This window comes from Aphelocoma coerulescens, chromosome 7 (genome assembly GCF_041296385.1).
Source record: "Aphelocoma coerulescens isolate FSJ_1873_10779 chromosome 7, UR_Acoe_1.0, whole genome shotgun sequence".
NCBI lineage: Eukaryota > Metazoa > Chordata > Aves > Passeriformes > Corvidae > Aphelocoma > Aphelocoma coerulescens.
In genome coordinates, this window is record NC_091021.1 from 2,745,801 (window position 1) to 2,760,110 (window position 14,310).

The following is a 14,310-nucleotide window of genomic DNA, read 5'->3' on the forward strand; positions in this document are numbered from 1 at the left end:
GCAGCCCAAATCAGTGCAGCCCAGAATGCTCAGGTCTGGTCTGCGTGTCTCAGTGTATTAATGGATGGCACTGAGGCGTGGATGTAGACGTGAAATAACTTTCCAGCTCTCTGACAGTCCCACCTTCTCTCTTCCCTACTGCTGCCCTCACACAAGGCATGAGAAGTACAGGCCAAGTGTACACACATGGTTTGGAAGCGGGGGTGAGGTGGAGATTCAGCTGGGAAGGCTGATGGCCGTTCTGTTTTTCCCCTCCAGAGCTCGATGCCCCCACCAACCTGAGGTTCCTCAACACCACGGAGCACTCGGTGCTGGTGCTGTGGACGCGGCCCCGTGCTGTGATCACGGGGTACAAGCTGACAGCAGGGCCCACCAGGGGAGGGCAGCCCCGCACCTACAACGTGGGACCCTCTGCCACCAAGTACCTCCTGAGGAACCTGCAGCCTGGCACCGAGTACACCGTGTACCTCGTGGCGGTTAAAGGCGACTTGCAAAGCAACAGGGAGACCGGAGTCTTCACCACCTGTGAGTGAGACACACACACACCACATGCTCCTCTTCCTTTATACCCTTGCCCTTCTTCAGAGCTTGTGCTGAAAGTGCCTATTGTGAATTGATTTATGGAAGCAACCTTTTGAAGTAGCATTCCAGCAGAAGAGCTTGGGAAATACTCCTTGTTGTTCTTTCTGAGCTAGTTGGCAGGGAAAAGAGTTATCTGCATCAAAATCTTTCAGTAAAATACATTTCAGCTTTCCTGATGATTAAAAACAAGAGGGAAAACTTACTACTGGTATCTCACTTTCTGCTTAACTGGATGTCAGAGAAATTTAATTTTACCTGATCTTCCTAATTGTTTGGTTTTGGCATGACAAATCAAGGAAAGCATACAACTCTCTTAAAATGGGCAAGGAATAATTAGTCTGTCATTTATATAAAGCTGAAAGCAGTCATTTCTCAAGCCCAGCCATACCATCTAAGGCAGCTCAACTGCAGTTACCCAAACTGACACAAACATTTCATTCTATCTTTTTTTTTTTTTTTTTGCATTTCAGTCATCTGTATTTGGGATGCCAGCTTGGAAGAAATATTAAGCAAATTTTGGAAGGAAAGGGATTTCTGTAAGAACCCACACATCTAGAAAGAACAAATAGATTCAGTGTTTAAATAGTGATGAAGCCATCATGCACACTAGCAAAACTCAAAGCCACCCAAGCCCAGAACCACATCCTCTTTTCAAAAGAGAATGTGGTTTCTTTTAGAACAATGTGAAACTAAAATGAGGGCTTAGACTTTTAATCAGAGTAACATTGTTGATATTGGCAAAGTGCTTTTTGCTGACAGTCTTATCTATAAATACTCCTCAGTTAGAATACGATCTGGTATCTTAGATTTGATATTGCCTTCAAATTCTGGCTTGTCTGAATGAAACCAGTCCAGTTTAAGACTATAGAATTGATTAACCAAGCCTCTTCATTAATAACAAGGACATTTCAGATTAAACTCAGTGGTGTTATTTAGGCTGATTCTGGCATGCACAAAGGCTTTGGCTTTTGTGTGATGCTTCTGACAGATATCAATGAAACCACAGATGCCTCAGACTGACTTTGAGCTCCTTTCTGCTGATTTCTCAAGATGTTGGTGAGGGATGATATGGTCCTTGCTGGGACAGCTGGATGACAGACAGGGGTGTAATATTCTGCTGACTGGAAGGCATATGGTGGGTGAATCAAAAAAATAGCTGAGTTTTGAGGAACACTTTAGATATCATGCCAAAAACCAGGATTCCCCAAATTCTTGGGGCTGGATGCATAGAGGATCATGCATCCAGTTGAATATTTTTGTTTTCCTCAGGAACAAAAGCTCTGGCTATGATTAGACCACTTGCATACTGTGTCTGTCAAGCCCAGCAGCAGACAAAAATCATCTGTCAGATCCTTCCCAAATCACTGGATTTTCAAAAATGATGTAGTTCAGCACGTATTTCATACCTCTGGCTGTTTGTACTGCTGGAGGTCAGGTTTTCAAACTGTTTGGAGCCATCACAGCAGGTAGACTTCAACTCTTGTCAATTCACTTCACAGATCAGCCTGCTGGCTCTGTTCCTCCTTTTAACACAGAAGTGACTGAGACCTCTATTGTCATCACCTGGACACCTGCCCCAAGGATTGGTTTCAAGGTAGGAGGAGCTAAGTCCCATGTTGGTTTTTCCTCTTGCTTCGCTGTGGTGGGGAGGGCAGATTAAAGGCATTTCCTGTGGACTGCAGTGAAGATGGCAGCACAAAGGGGAGAGGTGCAAAGGGCCTGCTGTTTACAGGGAGTGGGTCTAGATGACAGAGGTCAGTGCAGTCATGGGGCTTCAGGTCAAGCAGGACATGTAAACCACAAGTTACAGGATTAACAGCTGGAGTTCAGCACAAGGGCCCATAGTGCTGCTGTTGGATGATCAGTCAGGATGCTGACAGCTTGTGACTGAAAAGCAAACCTCGCTCCCCTGCAGCTGGGAGTGCGCCCAAGCCAGGGCGGAGAGGCTCCTCGGGAGGTGATCTCGGACTCCGGCAGCATCGTGATCTCCGGGCTGACCCCTGGCGTGGAGTACACCTACAGCCTCACAGTGCTGATGGATGGCCAGGAGAGAGAGACCCCCATCGTCAGGAGAGTCACTACACGTATGACACTTGCTTTTCCACCATATTCCTCCTTCTGCTCCCCACATCAATGGCTGCCTTCTGGGAGGCAGTTCTGGTCTTTTCTCCCTGTTGTGGTCTGGTTTTTCTTTTTGATACATAGGTGACAGTAGCACTGTCTCGTGCAGTGCAGAGTCACAGCTTCAGGAGAGTGTTTTTAGCTAATTCCAGAGGATGAGGATATTGTGGGGAGAGGGGTGCTGAGGCAGCCAGCATGATTCTCAGTGCCAGCAGTGACCCATTTGTCTGAACACTTGCAGCACTGGCTCCGCCAACCGGCCTGCGCCTGAGGTCCAATCCTGACACTGGCATCCTGATAGTCTCGTGGGAGAGAAGCACATCTCCAGGTAACCATGTGAACTCACACTGTGCTCAAACCTCCTCTTGTAGCAGAATGCTAACACTTGTTCTGTGGTGCCTTGCAGTTTGGTGGGAAACTTGCTGTTGAGTAATTCAAGGAAAAATTTACATGTTTCTAGATACATTTAAGGATATAATTCACAGTTAACTACAACTTGCAGTAGGACTCTAAATGATTTACAGTCCATGTAAAATGCTATTTTGGAACATGAATGTGTTGGAATATTTCAGCTGTTTTAAGGATTTGAAGGGTTTCTTCAGGTATCTCCAGTGGTTGAAAAATAGTCCAAGGCAAGGAAAGCAAAATGGACCATAAAGATTTCTGGAAGTGACAAATGAGCTTGTGCAATTGAAAGCGAGCATGGAAGTTCTGAAAGTGTTCAGGACGAACTCCTCTCCCACAATAGCTGATGGGAGCTGCACAATTGACTCTTGTAAGAGGTGGATTGAAAGTTTTTGAAAACCCCTGTCTGTTGGTAGCTGAATCTTTCCCTGACAGAGTCCTGAGAGTTGAGTTCCTCTCAAAAGTCCTGAGACTTTCAGTTTGGTGAGGTCCCAAAGGGAACTGAAATGAGGGTGGCATGGCTAGCTCCTGGGAAGCTCATTTTGGAGTGCTTGACAAAGCAACCTCTCATCTGCTGGGTTCAGGGTGACAAAATCACTTGTGAAATGTCATGTGTTTGCTTCAGGTGTTGCACTGAGGCCTCTGATACGAATGGATACAGCAGGAGATTCCTGACACTGGCCTCCCTGTCTGTATTTCAGGCATCAGCGGGTACCGCGTGACCACGGCTCCCACCGACGGGCAGCAGGGCTCTACCCTGGAGGAGGTGGTGGGTGCAGATCAGACCACCTGCACCTTTGAGAACCTCAACCCCGGCGTGGAGTACAACGTCAGCGTCTACTCTGTCAAGGACGACCAGGAGAGCGTCCCCATCTCGGAAACCATCACCCCAGGTAACGAAAGGATGAGCAGCACTTTCAGCTGCTCAAGGTCAAATGGCTGAGCCCAAGAGCTCTACATTGCAGAACTTCTATTAGTCTGGTGGTGGGAGGGCTTAGACTTCATGTTTAGTCTCAAGAAGCAGAATAGCCATGTTCCAACATGCGAGAGAACTTACAACACCTGTGTACTTCTCTGCACGGGCAGCCTATGTTGTGTGTCACAGGGTGGTGGTAAACACATGGATCTGCTCTGTCAGTACACTGAGCTGGGCAGCTGCAGGGATTTAACTTAGCCCTGAAGTGCCCCAGCATCTGGAGCACAGCTGGTGGGAACAGGAAGTAGGTGAACAGACGTATGAGTGGGAAGTGAGCACAGGAGAAATTCTGGCAGCAGTAGTGGCAGAAGATCACTTGAGCACAGCGGAGAGGAAAGCCAAGATGGAAAGGTCCATCACTGTAGCACTAGAGACACAGAGTGATGTGTGCCACCTCACATAACATCTGTGGGGACTGCAGAAACTGCCTTTGTAGCCACAGTAGCAAAATTAATGTGCATTTCCCTAAATGGTTGCATTTAGTTTTCCTTTGTGAGGCTTCGTTTGTTTTTGTTTCTGCTCTGAGATGATGCCAGCTACTGTGTTTGCTTGCTCTTGTAACACTGCTTTAAAATTTCTGTGCTTCACTGAAGTGCTGTGTGCTCCCTGGGGTGAACTAATACTGTGATGCTGCATAATTATGCAGTAATAGCTTTAGCCCTTCACCATCTTCTGGTGGGGGAAAGCTAAGAATGTATGTGTCTGGCTTTTACAACTCTTTAAAGGTGATATGGTACATGCATTCCATGTGGATAAACAATTACTTTACAGAAAACTGGCTTTTATTTTGCACCTATTCCGTAAAATAAGTGTTTTCCTAGAAGGACATCAAAATAGAATATAACCACTATTATTAAAGCAATATTTCTGTCCATAATTCCTTTTCAAACTAACTTGTAATGAACAGAATGGATACAGAGTCCTGCATCTTTGACTCACTTACTGATGTCTGATCCTGAGTGAGGAAGAGCATCCATTAGTTCCCACTGATTTCAGGATCACCTTGATAGAGGTTACACAGCCAAATCTTGTGGCTTAAATCAATACCAATTTATTGACTTGAGCAACTGAAGGTTTGGCCATTGTCAATTAAAGATGCCTCTAAAATTACCCACTCCCTGCCCAGTTCTGCTGGTCATAACATGCAGGAAATGAGCACCTTTGCTAATGGCGTATCAATTGGGAAAACAGTCACAGCTGTGCTTATTTTCCCTACAGAAATTTAGGCAGCATCTAAAAGGTCATTAAAGAGCATCCTTATTCAGTGGCTAAAATTTGAGATTTTGAACGATTTTAGCCACATATGTCAGGCTCTTGGCCACATCATGTGCTGGGCATAACCTCTGAATTTGGGGATGTTGTCACTCTGATAGAATTAATATCATCTAAAGGTCATTTTTAACCATTTACCCTGTTTCCAAGGAAGTGCTCTATTACTTACTGTTCCATATCGTCTGGTTTTAGCACATATATTGCAGCAGTTAGTTGGTAAGCAGAACTTGAGGAATTCTGGGCCAGATCCTCAAGCCATTGCAGGGATTTGAGGCTTTTTTCCAAGTGCAGTGTAAGTAGTTCAGACAGTGGATGATCTGCCCTGGAGCTTTGTGAAGGCTCTCACCAGCTGAGGGTCTGATTTAGCCCCTTCAAATGAGCTGATATTTTTGTGATCCCTGTGATAAAAGTTAGATTCATCATTTGAACAAAACAAGAATTTTAGAGGTTGATCAACTATTATTTCAGAGTTGTTTTATTTACACTTTAGTAAACTTTGCTCTCTTGTAATTTACCTGTAAAAAGAAAAAAGGGCTGTGTTTCTTCTGCTTCTGTTTTTGTCAGAAAATGATGGGTCTTTGTGGCTTATCATTGCTGAAAGTAAATTTGTTGCAAGTTAAGTGCCTCTTGTAGGGCTCTTTGGAAATTGTATGTCTAAAGAGGATCGGGGTTTCAGCTTCTGAGGGGATCGGGGTTTCAGCTTCTGCCTGCCCAGGGGAGCAGCTGGAGACTGCATTGAAGGGTAAATATAAGAAAACAAACTGGATAAAGGCAAAAACACAACAAGAAAACCCCACCAAAATCCTCCCTTTTCCCCCAAACCCCAAGAGAAATTCTGCATATCACCGCAATTGCTTCCAAAGTTCTGTCGATGTTAATAGTGATGAACACTGCTTTTTTCTCCCTTGTCTTTCTTTTGCCTCCGTGTGTCTCTGCCTCTCCCGTTTGCTCTTTAACTCATTAGAGGTGCCCCAGCTCACTGACCTAAGCTTTGTTGACATAACTGACTCGAGCATCGGCCTGAGGTGGACCCCGTTAAATGCCTCCACCATTATTGGGTACCGCATCACAGTAGTTGCGGCAGGAGAGAGTGTCCCTATATTTGAAGATTTTGTGGACTCCTCAGTAGGATACTACACAGTGACAGGCTTGGAGCCGGGCATTGATTACGACATCAGTGTAATCACACTCATTAATGGCGGAGAGAGCGCCCCTACCACTCTGACACAGCAAACGGGTGAATTTTGAAAACTTCTGTGTTTTGTGGGCGGTGTCACTGGCTGTCACTGGCTGTCGGGGTGCTGGGGCTTTGTCAAAGAGGAATTGAGCCGCTCGCTGCGAGGAGGCCAGACAGACCCAGCTCGCTGCTTTCCCCGGATAGCAGCTGGGGATGGATGTGCACTGCTCACTTTCGAATTGGAGGCATATTAATGCCATGAATGGCTGCAGACTTGCCAGGCTCATTCACCTTCTGCTAGTCAGATTTCCAGGATCCAGTTGGAATGAAGAGCCTGAAACATGAGCTGTGTGTTCGCCAGACTTTGAAACTGTGATTCCCCAAAACAGGGGTGCTAAAAGGTGGAGTAGATCAGCAGACGCCCTCCAGCCTTGACAGCTGTTTGAGCTTCCAGCAGCTCGTTTCTGTGCTGGCCCCACTCTTTCCGCAATGCCCCAAAGGATGCAGATGGACACCACTCCCTGAGTACATGCCAGTGACAGCCATGCCACACCGTCAAGGGTCTCTATAGTGCATGAGCTGAAGGCAAGCTGGAAACTGGTTCTTGCATGAAATCTTGTTTTGTTTGAAAGTCCTGAGGCTGTAAATCCTTCGACACGAGTAGAAGTAGAGTCATAGGAAATTAGTGATGTGCCCTCTCCTCTCCTGTGTGTGCATGTATGGATTCTAGATGAGATTACTTTTCCATCTGTAAGCTGCTGTATGGCAACTTTAAACCTTTCTTGGCACCACATCTGTAATACAAAATCCAGCTGCTAGAAGCACATTACTGAAACTTGCTACCTTGTTTTTAAATTAGCCCCATGGGGTACATTTAACATATCAGGAATTGCCAAGAGGTTAAAGCAGCCTGACAGTAGTGCAGACACATTTTTCTCTTGACTGTAGTAGAACCAAATGTAGTTTAGAAGTCTGTTTGCATGAGTCTGATGCCGTAGTCTGTTGTGCATGAGATACTTTCTCTGGTGATTGGTTCCCAGAACAGACATCTTGATCGATATGAATCTGAGAACTGAGGTAGATTTGTTCTTTGCTGTGTAGCTGTGCCTCCTCCCACTGATCTGCGCTTCACCAATGTGGGGCCTGACACCATGAGGGTGACTTGGACTGCCCCAACTTCCATCGTGCTGAGCGGTTTCCTGGTGCGCTACTCCCCTGCCAAGAAGGAGGAGGATGTTGCAGAGGTGACAGTCTCACCCTCAGACAACATGGTCATCTTAACAAGTGAGTGGGTTACCTACATAAGTCAAGCATAAGAGGCCCCTCATCATAAAATCATAGGATTGATTACTAAGAGAAAAGAATTCCAAGGTCACTGAGTTGAACCATCAGCCCAGCTCACCACCAAGCCATGTCCCCAAGTGCCAATCCACACACCCCCTGAACATTTCCAGGGATGGTGACTCCACACCTGACCAACCTTTCAGTGAAGGAAATTTTCCTGATATCCAACCCTGACCTCCCCTAGTGCAACTTGACGTCTTTTCTTGTCCCATCACTTGTTACCTGGAGAACAGACTGACCCCCAGCCTTCCTACAGCCTCCTTTCAAGTAGTTGTAGAGGGTGAGAAGGTCCACCTGACACAAGATGAGGCAAAATAAAAATTGTTTAAATGTGGCTGGCCAAGTTCTCAGCTGATCTAAGCTGATGTTGCAAGTAGCGTCATACAAACTCACACTAAGTGTGGTTTGACCTCTAGCTTTACCCAAGTTAAAGCCAAACCACAGGCAAGTCTTTTCCTATCAATCCAAGGTCAGTGGTGAATCAGGCTATGAGGCAATTGCATTGATTTGCAGCCAGGTTAGCTATTAACAATAAATACGTGTTGTTCACCTGGTTTGCCAGTAATGTCAAGGACTTGCAGTGCAGAGGTTCAGGGAGAGGATCAGAATATGCAAAAGGTCATTGCTCCTTTGACTTTGTATGCTCAGACCAGAAAACCCATACTGTTTGGAGCCTTACAGGACATGGCAACAAAATGTGGGCATTTTCCAAAAGCTGACATTAATTTTTGGGGCAAAAGCTGTGTTGTATTTATAGTTGGGTTTTTTTCTCACTATCCTAGAATCAGGTTGGTTAAGGGAGGGACAATACCTGCTTTCAGAATAAAAAACTAAATCTGGAGCTTGTCTGACTTAGAATAGCTGTGTTGGAAATCCTTTCAGTTTATATCAGCTAAAGCTGTGGCCTGGTGCATAACTAAACTAGTAGATAACTAGAAGGGACCCTGTAAAAAGGTAGTTGCTTCTAGTCAGTCTCCACAAACTAAGGGAGCACTGACATAGGATATCATGCTCCTTCAGGCTAAAGCACTGCAAGGACCCATAAGGCCACAAAAATAACTGATTTAAACTTTTGATTGCCCTGGAGGCTCAGATCTTCCATCAAGCAAAACCTGATTGTCTCCTAAGAAACGCAGTTAAAATTGTGTAGGTTGATTCACTTCTTGCTGTTAGCAAAGAAGTACATCTAAATTCCTGTTCTTCAACTCCACAGACCTGCTCCCTGGTACTGAATATCTGGTGAAAGTCTACAGTGTTTCCGAGCAGCGCGAGAGTGCGCCTTTGTATGGAATCCAGAAAACAGGTACTTGGATGCACATGTGGTTAATGCCATCCCTTAAGAATTCATTAATGGGACTTCAGTGCTTTTTTTCCTGTGATGACACCAAACAGTTTGGTTGAGGTCAGTCTTGTGTCTCTTGAAACACCCAGGTCTCGATTCCCCCACCGGCCTCGACTTCTCAGATATAACCGCAAACTCCTTCACCGTGCACTGGATTGCTCCTCGTGCCACCATCACGGGCTACAGGATCCGCTACCAGCCGGAGCAGGGCGGGGCCCGGCCCAAGGAGGAACGTGTGCCTCCCTCAAGGAACTCCATCACCCTCACCAACCTGCTGCCAGGCACCGAGTACGTGGTCAGCATCATCGCCATCAATGGCAGGGAGGAGAGCCTGCCCTTGGTTGGCCAGCAAACAACAGGTGAGCCTTGAGGGAATGCTGGATTTGGAGTGTCCTCTAGCAAGGCAGTTGCTGTTAAACCACATCTCCCCTACTGGCTTCACTTGTGAGGAAATGCCTGTGCACTGAGGTAGGGCCTGATTTAGAGAAAGGTGGTAGGACCCATGCTACTTTCAGATGTTTCTAGGGCCAGCAGAACTATTTTCATTAAATCCAGTGCAATGCTATATGGTTTTTAACCAGATCCATTTCTTTGGAGAGGAGTGTGCACTGAGCCAGAGGAGAGACAGATGAGTAGCAGAGGTATAAGTGGAGTATGTAGCTGATGTACAATTGTGTTGAAACTGTCTTCTCAATTCTCTGTTTTTCTAGTGTCTGATGTTCCAAGGGACCTGGAAGTCACTCCTACCAGCCCGACCAGCCTCAGGATTTCCTGGGATGCTCCTGCAGTGACAGTCAGATACTACCGGATCACTTATGGTGAAACAGGTGAGGGCAGGCTGTGACAGCCAGTCACAGACCAGAAACTCTATTCTGACACCATTAGAAAGCAAGTAGCAAAGGCACCTTGGACTGTAGAGGACACATAGGCGCCTTTTTTAAAGAAGAGCAAATCCTATTTTGTCTACCCAAAGGAAAGAACATCTGGAGTATTCCAGTAATTTTAGAAGTGGTTCTGTGTACATATTTCATTCTTGGAATGGTCAAAACAACTTTGACCCAACAACAGGGTTCTGTCTTCAGCTTGATGTTGATATAGGACTGTCCTAGTTTTTGTAGTGACTTTAAATGCGTGCTTTACAGATCCATTACATTTCTTTTTTTTAACCTACTCTTCCTAGGTGGAAGCAGCCCCGTACAGGAGTTCACAGTGCCTGGCACCGTGTCTACTGCCACCATCACTGGCATCAAACCTGGTGTTGAATACACCATCACTGTGTATGCTGTAACTGGCCGTGGAGACAGCCCTGCCAGCAGCAAGCCAGTCACTGTCACCTACAGAACAGGTGAGACCTCATTAAATCAAACAAAAAAAAAACCCCACAGCTTTGTGTTGGCTTTTCCCCATAAATGTGCATCACTGATCCTCACTGATCCCTGGTTTCTTTTAGAAGCCATGGGCTATAGGGCCATGAGTTTCAGTGGAGCTGTGTATCTTGGTGGCCCAGCATGATAAGTGATGGGGCACAGAAGGGGATCGTGGATGTGGAGGAGGGGAAACCCTGTGGAGTCCAGATGGGGATAAAAGCAGTGCCTGACTGCTCATTGCAGAGTGGAAATCCTGTTGGGCTCTCCTATCACGGGGTCACTGCTATCTTAACTCTAGTGCATCACTGTCAGATTATGTGATCCTGAGGAGACCTAACTTTCTAACTCCAAGACTGTTGTCTCACTCCTGATTTGGATATAGCTTAATCCTACTCCTGCTGTAGCTGCAGATAAAGGCATTTAATAGCCTTTAAACAACAAAAATCCTCAACTAACATTGCTAAGAGATCAGTCACCCACACATCGTGGTTAAGGCTTTTTTGCTCTGGGCTAGCATGAGGCACAGATAAATAGCAACATGTGTTTTCTCTTCCAAGCAGTGCAGAATAAAATTCAGCCAGGACACAACAGTGGAGGGAGGGTTTCCTGTACCAACATACTCAGAAAAATTATTTTTATTGCCCAGAAATAGACACACCATCCCAGATGCAAGTCACTGATGTCCAGGACAACAGTATCAGCATCAGATGGCTCCCTTCAACATCCCCAGTCACAGGGTATCGAGTGACTGCTGTCCCCAAGAAGGGACACGTGCCCACAAAAATTAAAAATGTCCCTGCAGGTAAGAGTCATGTCATTCTTCACTGGATCTGTAAAGAATGCAGGATGTGACCACTAAAATCTTGCTGCTGCTTGTACCTTTTCTTGCCATCCTGATGACTTTCCATTGTGTCTCATGCAGGAGAAGCTAGGGCAGATTTTTGCCCCAAAAGTTTTGTATTTCTTTGACACCACTGTATTGCAAAAGTTTATTCTTGGCAGCCTCAGTGTGCCTGAAAAGCACCTGCATTTCAAAGAAATACTATTGGTTTTCTAGCATCCAGCAAAACTTGCTCTGAAATCCTTCTGGAGGTCACATAATGTGACCCTTGCTCATAGCATGGACTCAGTCACATACACCACAGGTTTGTAGTGTAGTACCTGTGGAACCTGCTGTGTCAGCTCTCAGGAGCACTGCATTTTGTGGGATCAGCAGAGCACTTGGGGATGCTTGTGATGCAGCTGAGTTGATGGTCAGTCTTTACCCTGGAAAATGATGAAAGCTGGTCTCCCTGTGCTTTGTTTTACCCACTGTGCCAACCTGCCCTTTCAGCTGTGGAGCCTTGGAGCAGGTACAAATTGCAGTTGTGCACTGCCAGAGAACCATGGTGCAATTTAAAGGCAAATGTAATTTGTCAATCCCACCTTGTTTTAATTACACTTATTCATGGTATGGCTTAGACAGGCCATTCAATCAAGGCTGTTTTGAGGCCAGCTCTCTGCAGCTTTTTGCTCTTCTTTCTGACTGATGGTGTTCTTTCCTGCCAGATCAAACTCAAGTCACTATTGAAGGTCTGCAGCCCACAGTGGAGTACACGGTCAGTGTCTTTGCTCAGAATCAGAACGGAGAGAGCCAGCCCTTGGTTGATACAGCTGTCACCAGTACGTATTTCACTTCATGGGAACAAACGTGTTTTCTCTTGATGTCTGAACCTACTATCATGTTCCCAGGGAAAGCAAAAACCAGGGTCCTGGTCTCCAGGAGAGAGTGAGGTGGTTTGCCCTGTGAGAAGTACCATGCACCTAAACTGCAGATGCTGGCACAAATGCAGTCCCTCTGCCTCAAACACTGCCAAAATGCAATTTCCTGCCTCCTCAAAATGCTACGCTTCTCATTTTCTTTCACTAAAGCCACAAAGTCTTTTGGGGTTTTGTTTGCCATCAGCCAATCAGTGGATAAAATGTGCCAAGATCTCCTTTGTGTGGAGCTAGATGGCAAAGGTGATTGCTGTTAAGGAACTGGACTGGGATTGGGAGCACTTGCCCTGTGTGAGGGAGTAAAGGAAACTACATGGATTATACCAAGAATTTGGGATGAAGCACTGCAAAAGAAAGAACAATTCCAGGTTTGAGGTGCCCTGTACAAAGCAGCAGTCTGCTCGGGACACAGGAGGGACCTTGTAATTCAGGGATATCTCTGAGGTAAAGTCCCTTTTGAGGGACACCTCTGGGGTAGGGATTTGTGTGATTGTTACTCTGCTCAAGTTTATGTTCAAAACCATGACTCAGCCCCAAACACTATAGACAACAGGAGCTTCTCCAGACCTTTGCAGAGATGGGTGAAGTCCACATTCAAACCAACAAATTCCTGGACAAAAATCACCTTTGCCAACTAGAAAATGTAGAAAATTGAGGACTAATACAAAATGGCAAATGAAAAATTGGAAACCTTACAGAAAAGCAGGATTTTGATCCAATATAAAAATGACATGCTACATCCTCCCATTTTGTGTAACCAGATGTGTGTATTTCTGTGATAGCCACTCAGACTTCTGAGGAGCAAGGCTCACTTCCCCTGCTGTCCTGCACTGAGCTCCCACCTTGCCAGGAAAATCCCATGAATTGGTTTAACTGGGAGGTGTGCATATCACCCAGCTGCACCTGTGGACATTCCCTGTGCACTCAATACAAAGCTGAAATGTTTCTAACTGATTTTGCAGTATCATGTGCTGAGTAATTTTGCTTTCTTGATGAGTGTGTTAATTGGATATTAATTTATGAAAGAAAATAGCGGGGTGGATTCTCCTTGGACTGGCACTTTGCACAGCAGCTCACAGTGATGAACAGCAGGTGCTGTGAACCCAAACTTACAGAGTCAGGTGGGTTCTCTGGCTGCTTTTAGCACTAGCAACCATTTATGTGGGAGAAATGGGTCTTAAAATTCCCATTGTTTTTTTTTCCTCTTGTCTACTTTTAAAGTAGCTTCATGCTACTAGAGTTGTGTGAAAAGGGTTTTGGTGCCAAGTGGACTCAAAAATAGGTAAGAATTGGTGTCCTGGCTGCTTTGAAGGTGGCAGTGCAGGTCTTTTTGGTTTCCACAAGGCAAAGATTGCCTTCCTGCTGCCTGGCACCAGCAAACTCAGCCTTAGGGATGTGAGCATGTGTGCAAGGTGCAGCACAGAGGAGAATCCAGTGGCCCCTTGCCACGCCAAACCAAAAACTGCTTTGCATGTAATCGAAATGCTTTTTATTTTCCTCACCCACAACCTGCTTTTTATCACTTAACCTCTTACCGTTAATTTGCCTAACAGACATTGACCGCCCTAAAGGACTAACATTCACTGAGGTGGATGTTGATTCCATCAAAATTGCTTGGGAAAGCCCGCAGGGGCAAGTCACCAGGTACAGGGTGACCTACTCAAGCCCTGAGGATGGAATCCATGAGCTATTGCCGGCCCCAGGGGGCGAAGAAGACACTGCTGAGCTGCATGGCCTCAGGCCAGGTTCTGAGTACACTATCAGTATCGTTGCCATATACGATGACATGGAGAGCCTGCCCCTCACTGGGACCCAGTCCACAGGTACAGCTCCCACCACCCCAGCAGGCCATGGCAGCAGCGGCTTCTGCCCCGAGGGGTAAAGTGTGCTTCCATGTGCAACTGCTGCTTCGTGCCGGGACAGCCCCAAGGGCAGCCCAGGGGATGGGATTGCTCCTGAGGGGTGG

The 14,310-nt window shown here is 46.1% G+C and overlaps 1 protein-coding gene across 6 annotated transcripts in view; it reads left to right on the plus strand.

The window, feature by feature from the left end:
• Nucleotides 1-14,310, plus strand: part of FN1 (fibronectin 1) — a 51,998-nt gene that overhangs the window by 25,517 nt on the left and 12,171 nt on the right. For 3 of the 6 annotated variants that reach the window (XM_069021755.1, XM_069021754.1, XM_069021756.1), the window contains exons 20-33: nucleotides 259-525; nucleotides 2,082-2,176; nucleotides 2,498-2,666; nucleotides 2,945-3,031; nucleotides 3,810-4,001; nucleotides 6,321-6,593; nucleotides 7,635-7,817; nucleotides 9,091-9,180; nucleotides 9,309-9,578; nucleotides 9,930-10,046; nucleotides 10,400-10,564; nucleotides 11,233-11,388; nucleotides 12,135-12,248; nucleotides 13,898-14,167. In XM_069021755.1, coding sequence (XP_068877856.1) covers nucleotides 259-525; nucleotides 2,082-2,176; nucleotides 2,498-2,666; nucleotides 2,945-3,031; nucleotides 3,810-4,001; nucleotides 6,321-6,593; nucleotides 7,635-7,817; nucleotides 9,091-9,180; nucleotides 9,309-9,578; nucleotides 9,930-10,046; nucleotides 10,400-10,564; nucleotides 11,233-11,388; nucleotides 12,135-12,248; nucleotides 13,898-14,167 — 2,448 coding nt within the window. The remainder of the gene's footprint in view (nucleotides 1-258; nucleotides 526-2,081; nucleotides 2,177-2,497; nucleotides 2,667-2,944; nucleotides 3,032-3,809; nucleotides 4,002-6,320; nucleotides 6,594-7,634; nucleotides 7,818-9,090; nucleotides 9,181-9,308; nucleotides 9,579-9,929; nucleotides 10,047-10,399; nucleotides 10,565-11,232; nucleotides 11,389-12,134; nucleotides 12,249-13,897; nucleotides 14,168-14,310) is intronic. The other 3 variants (XM_069021757.1, XM_069021759.1, XM_069021760.1) reach the window with 3 other exon arrangements.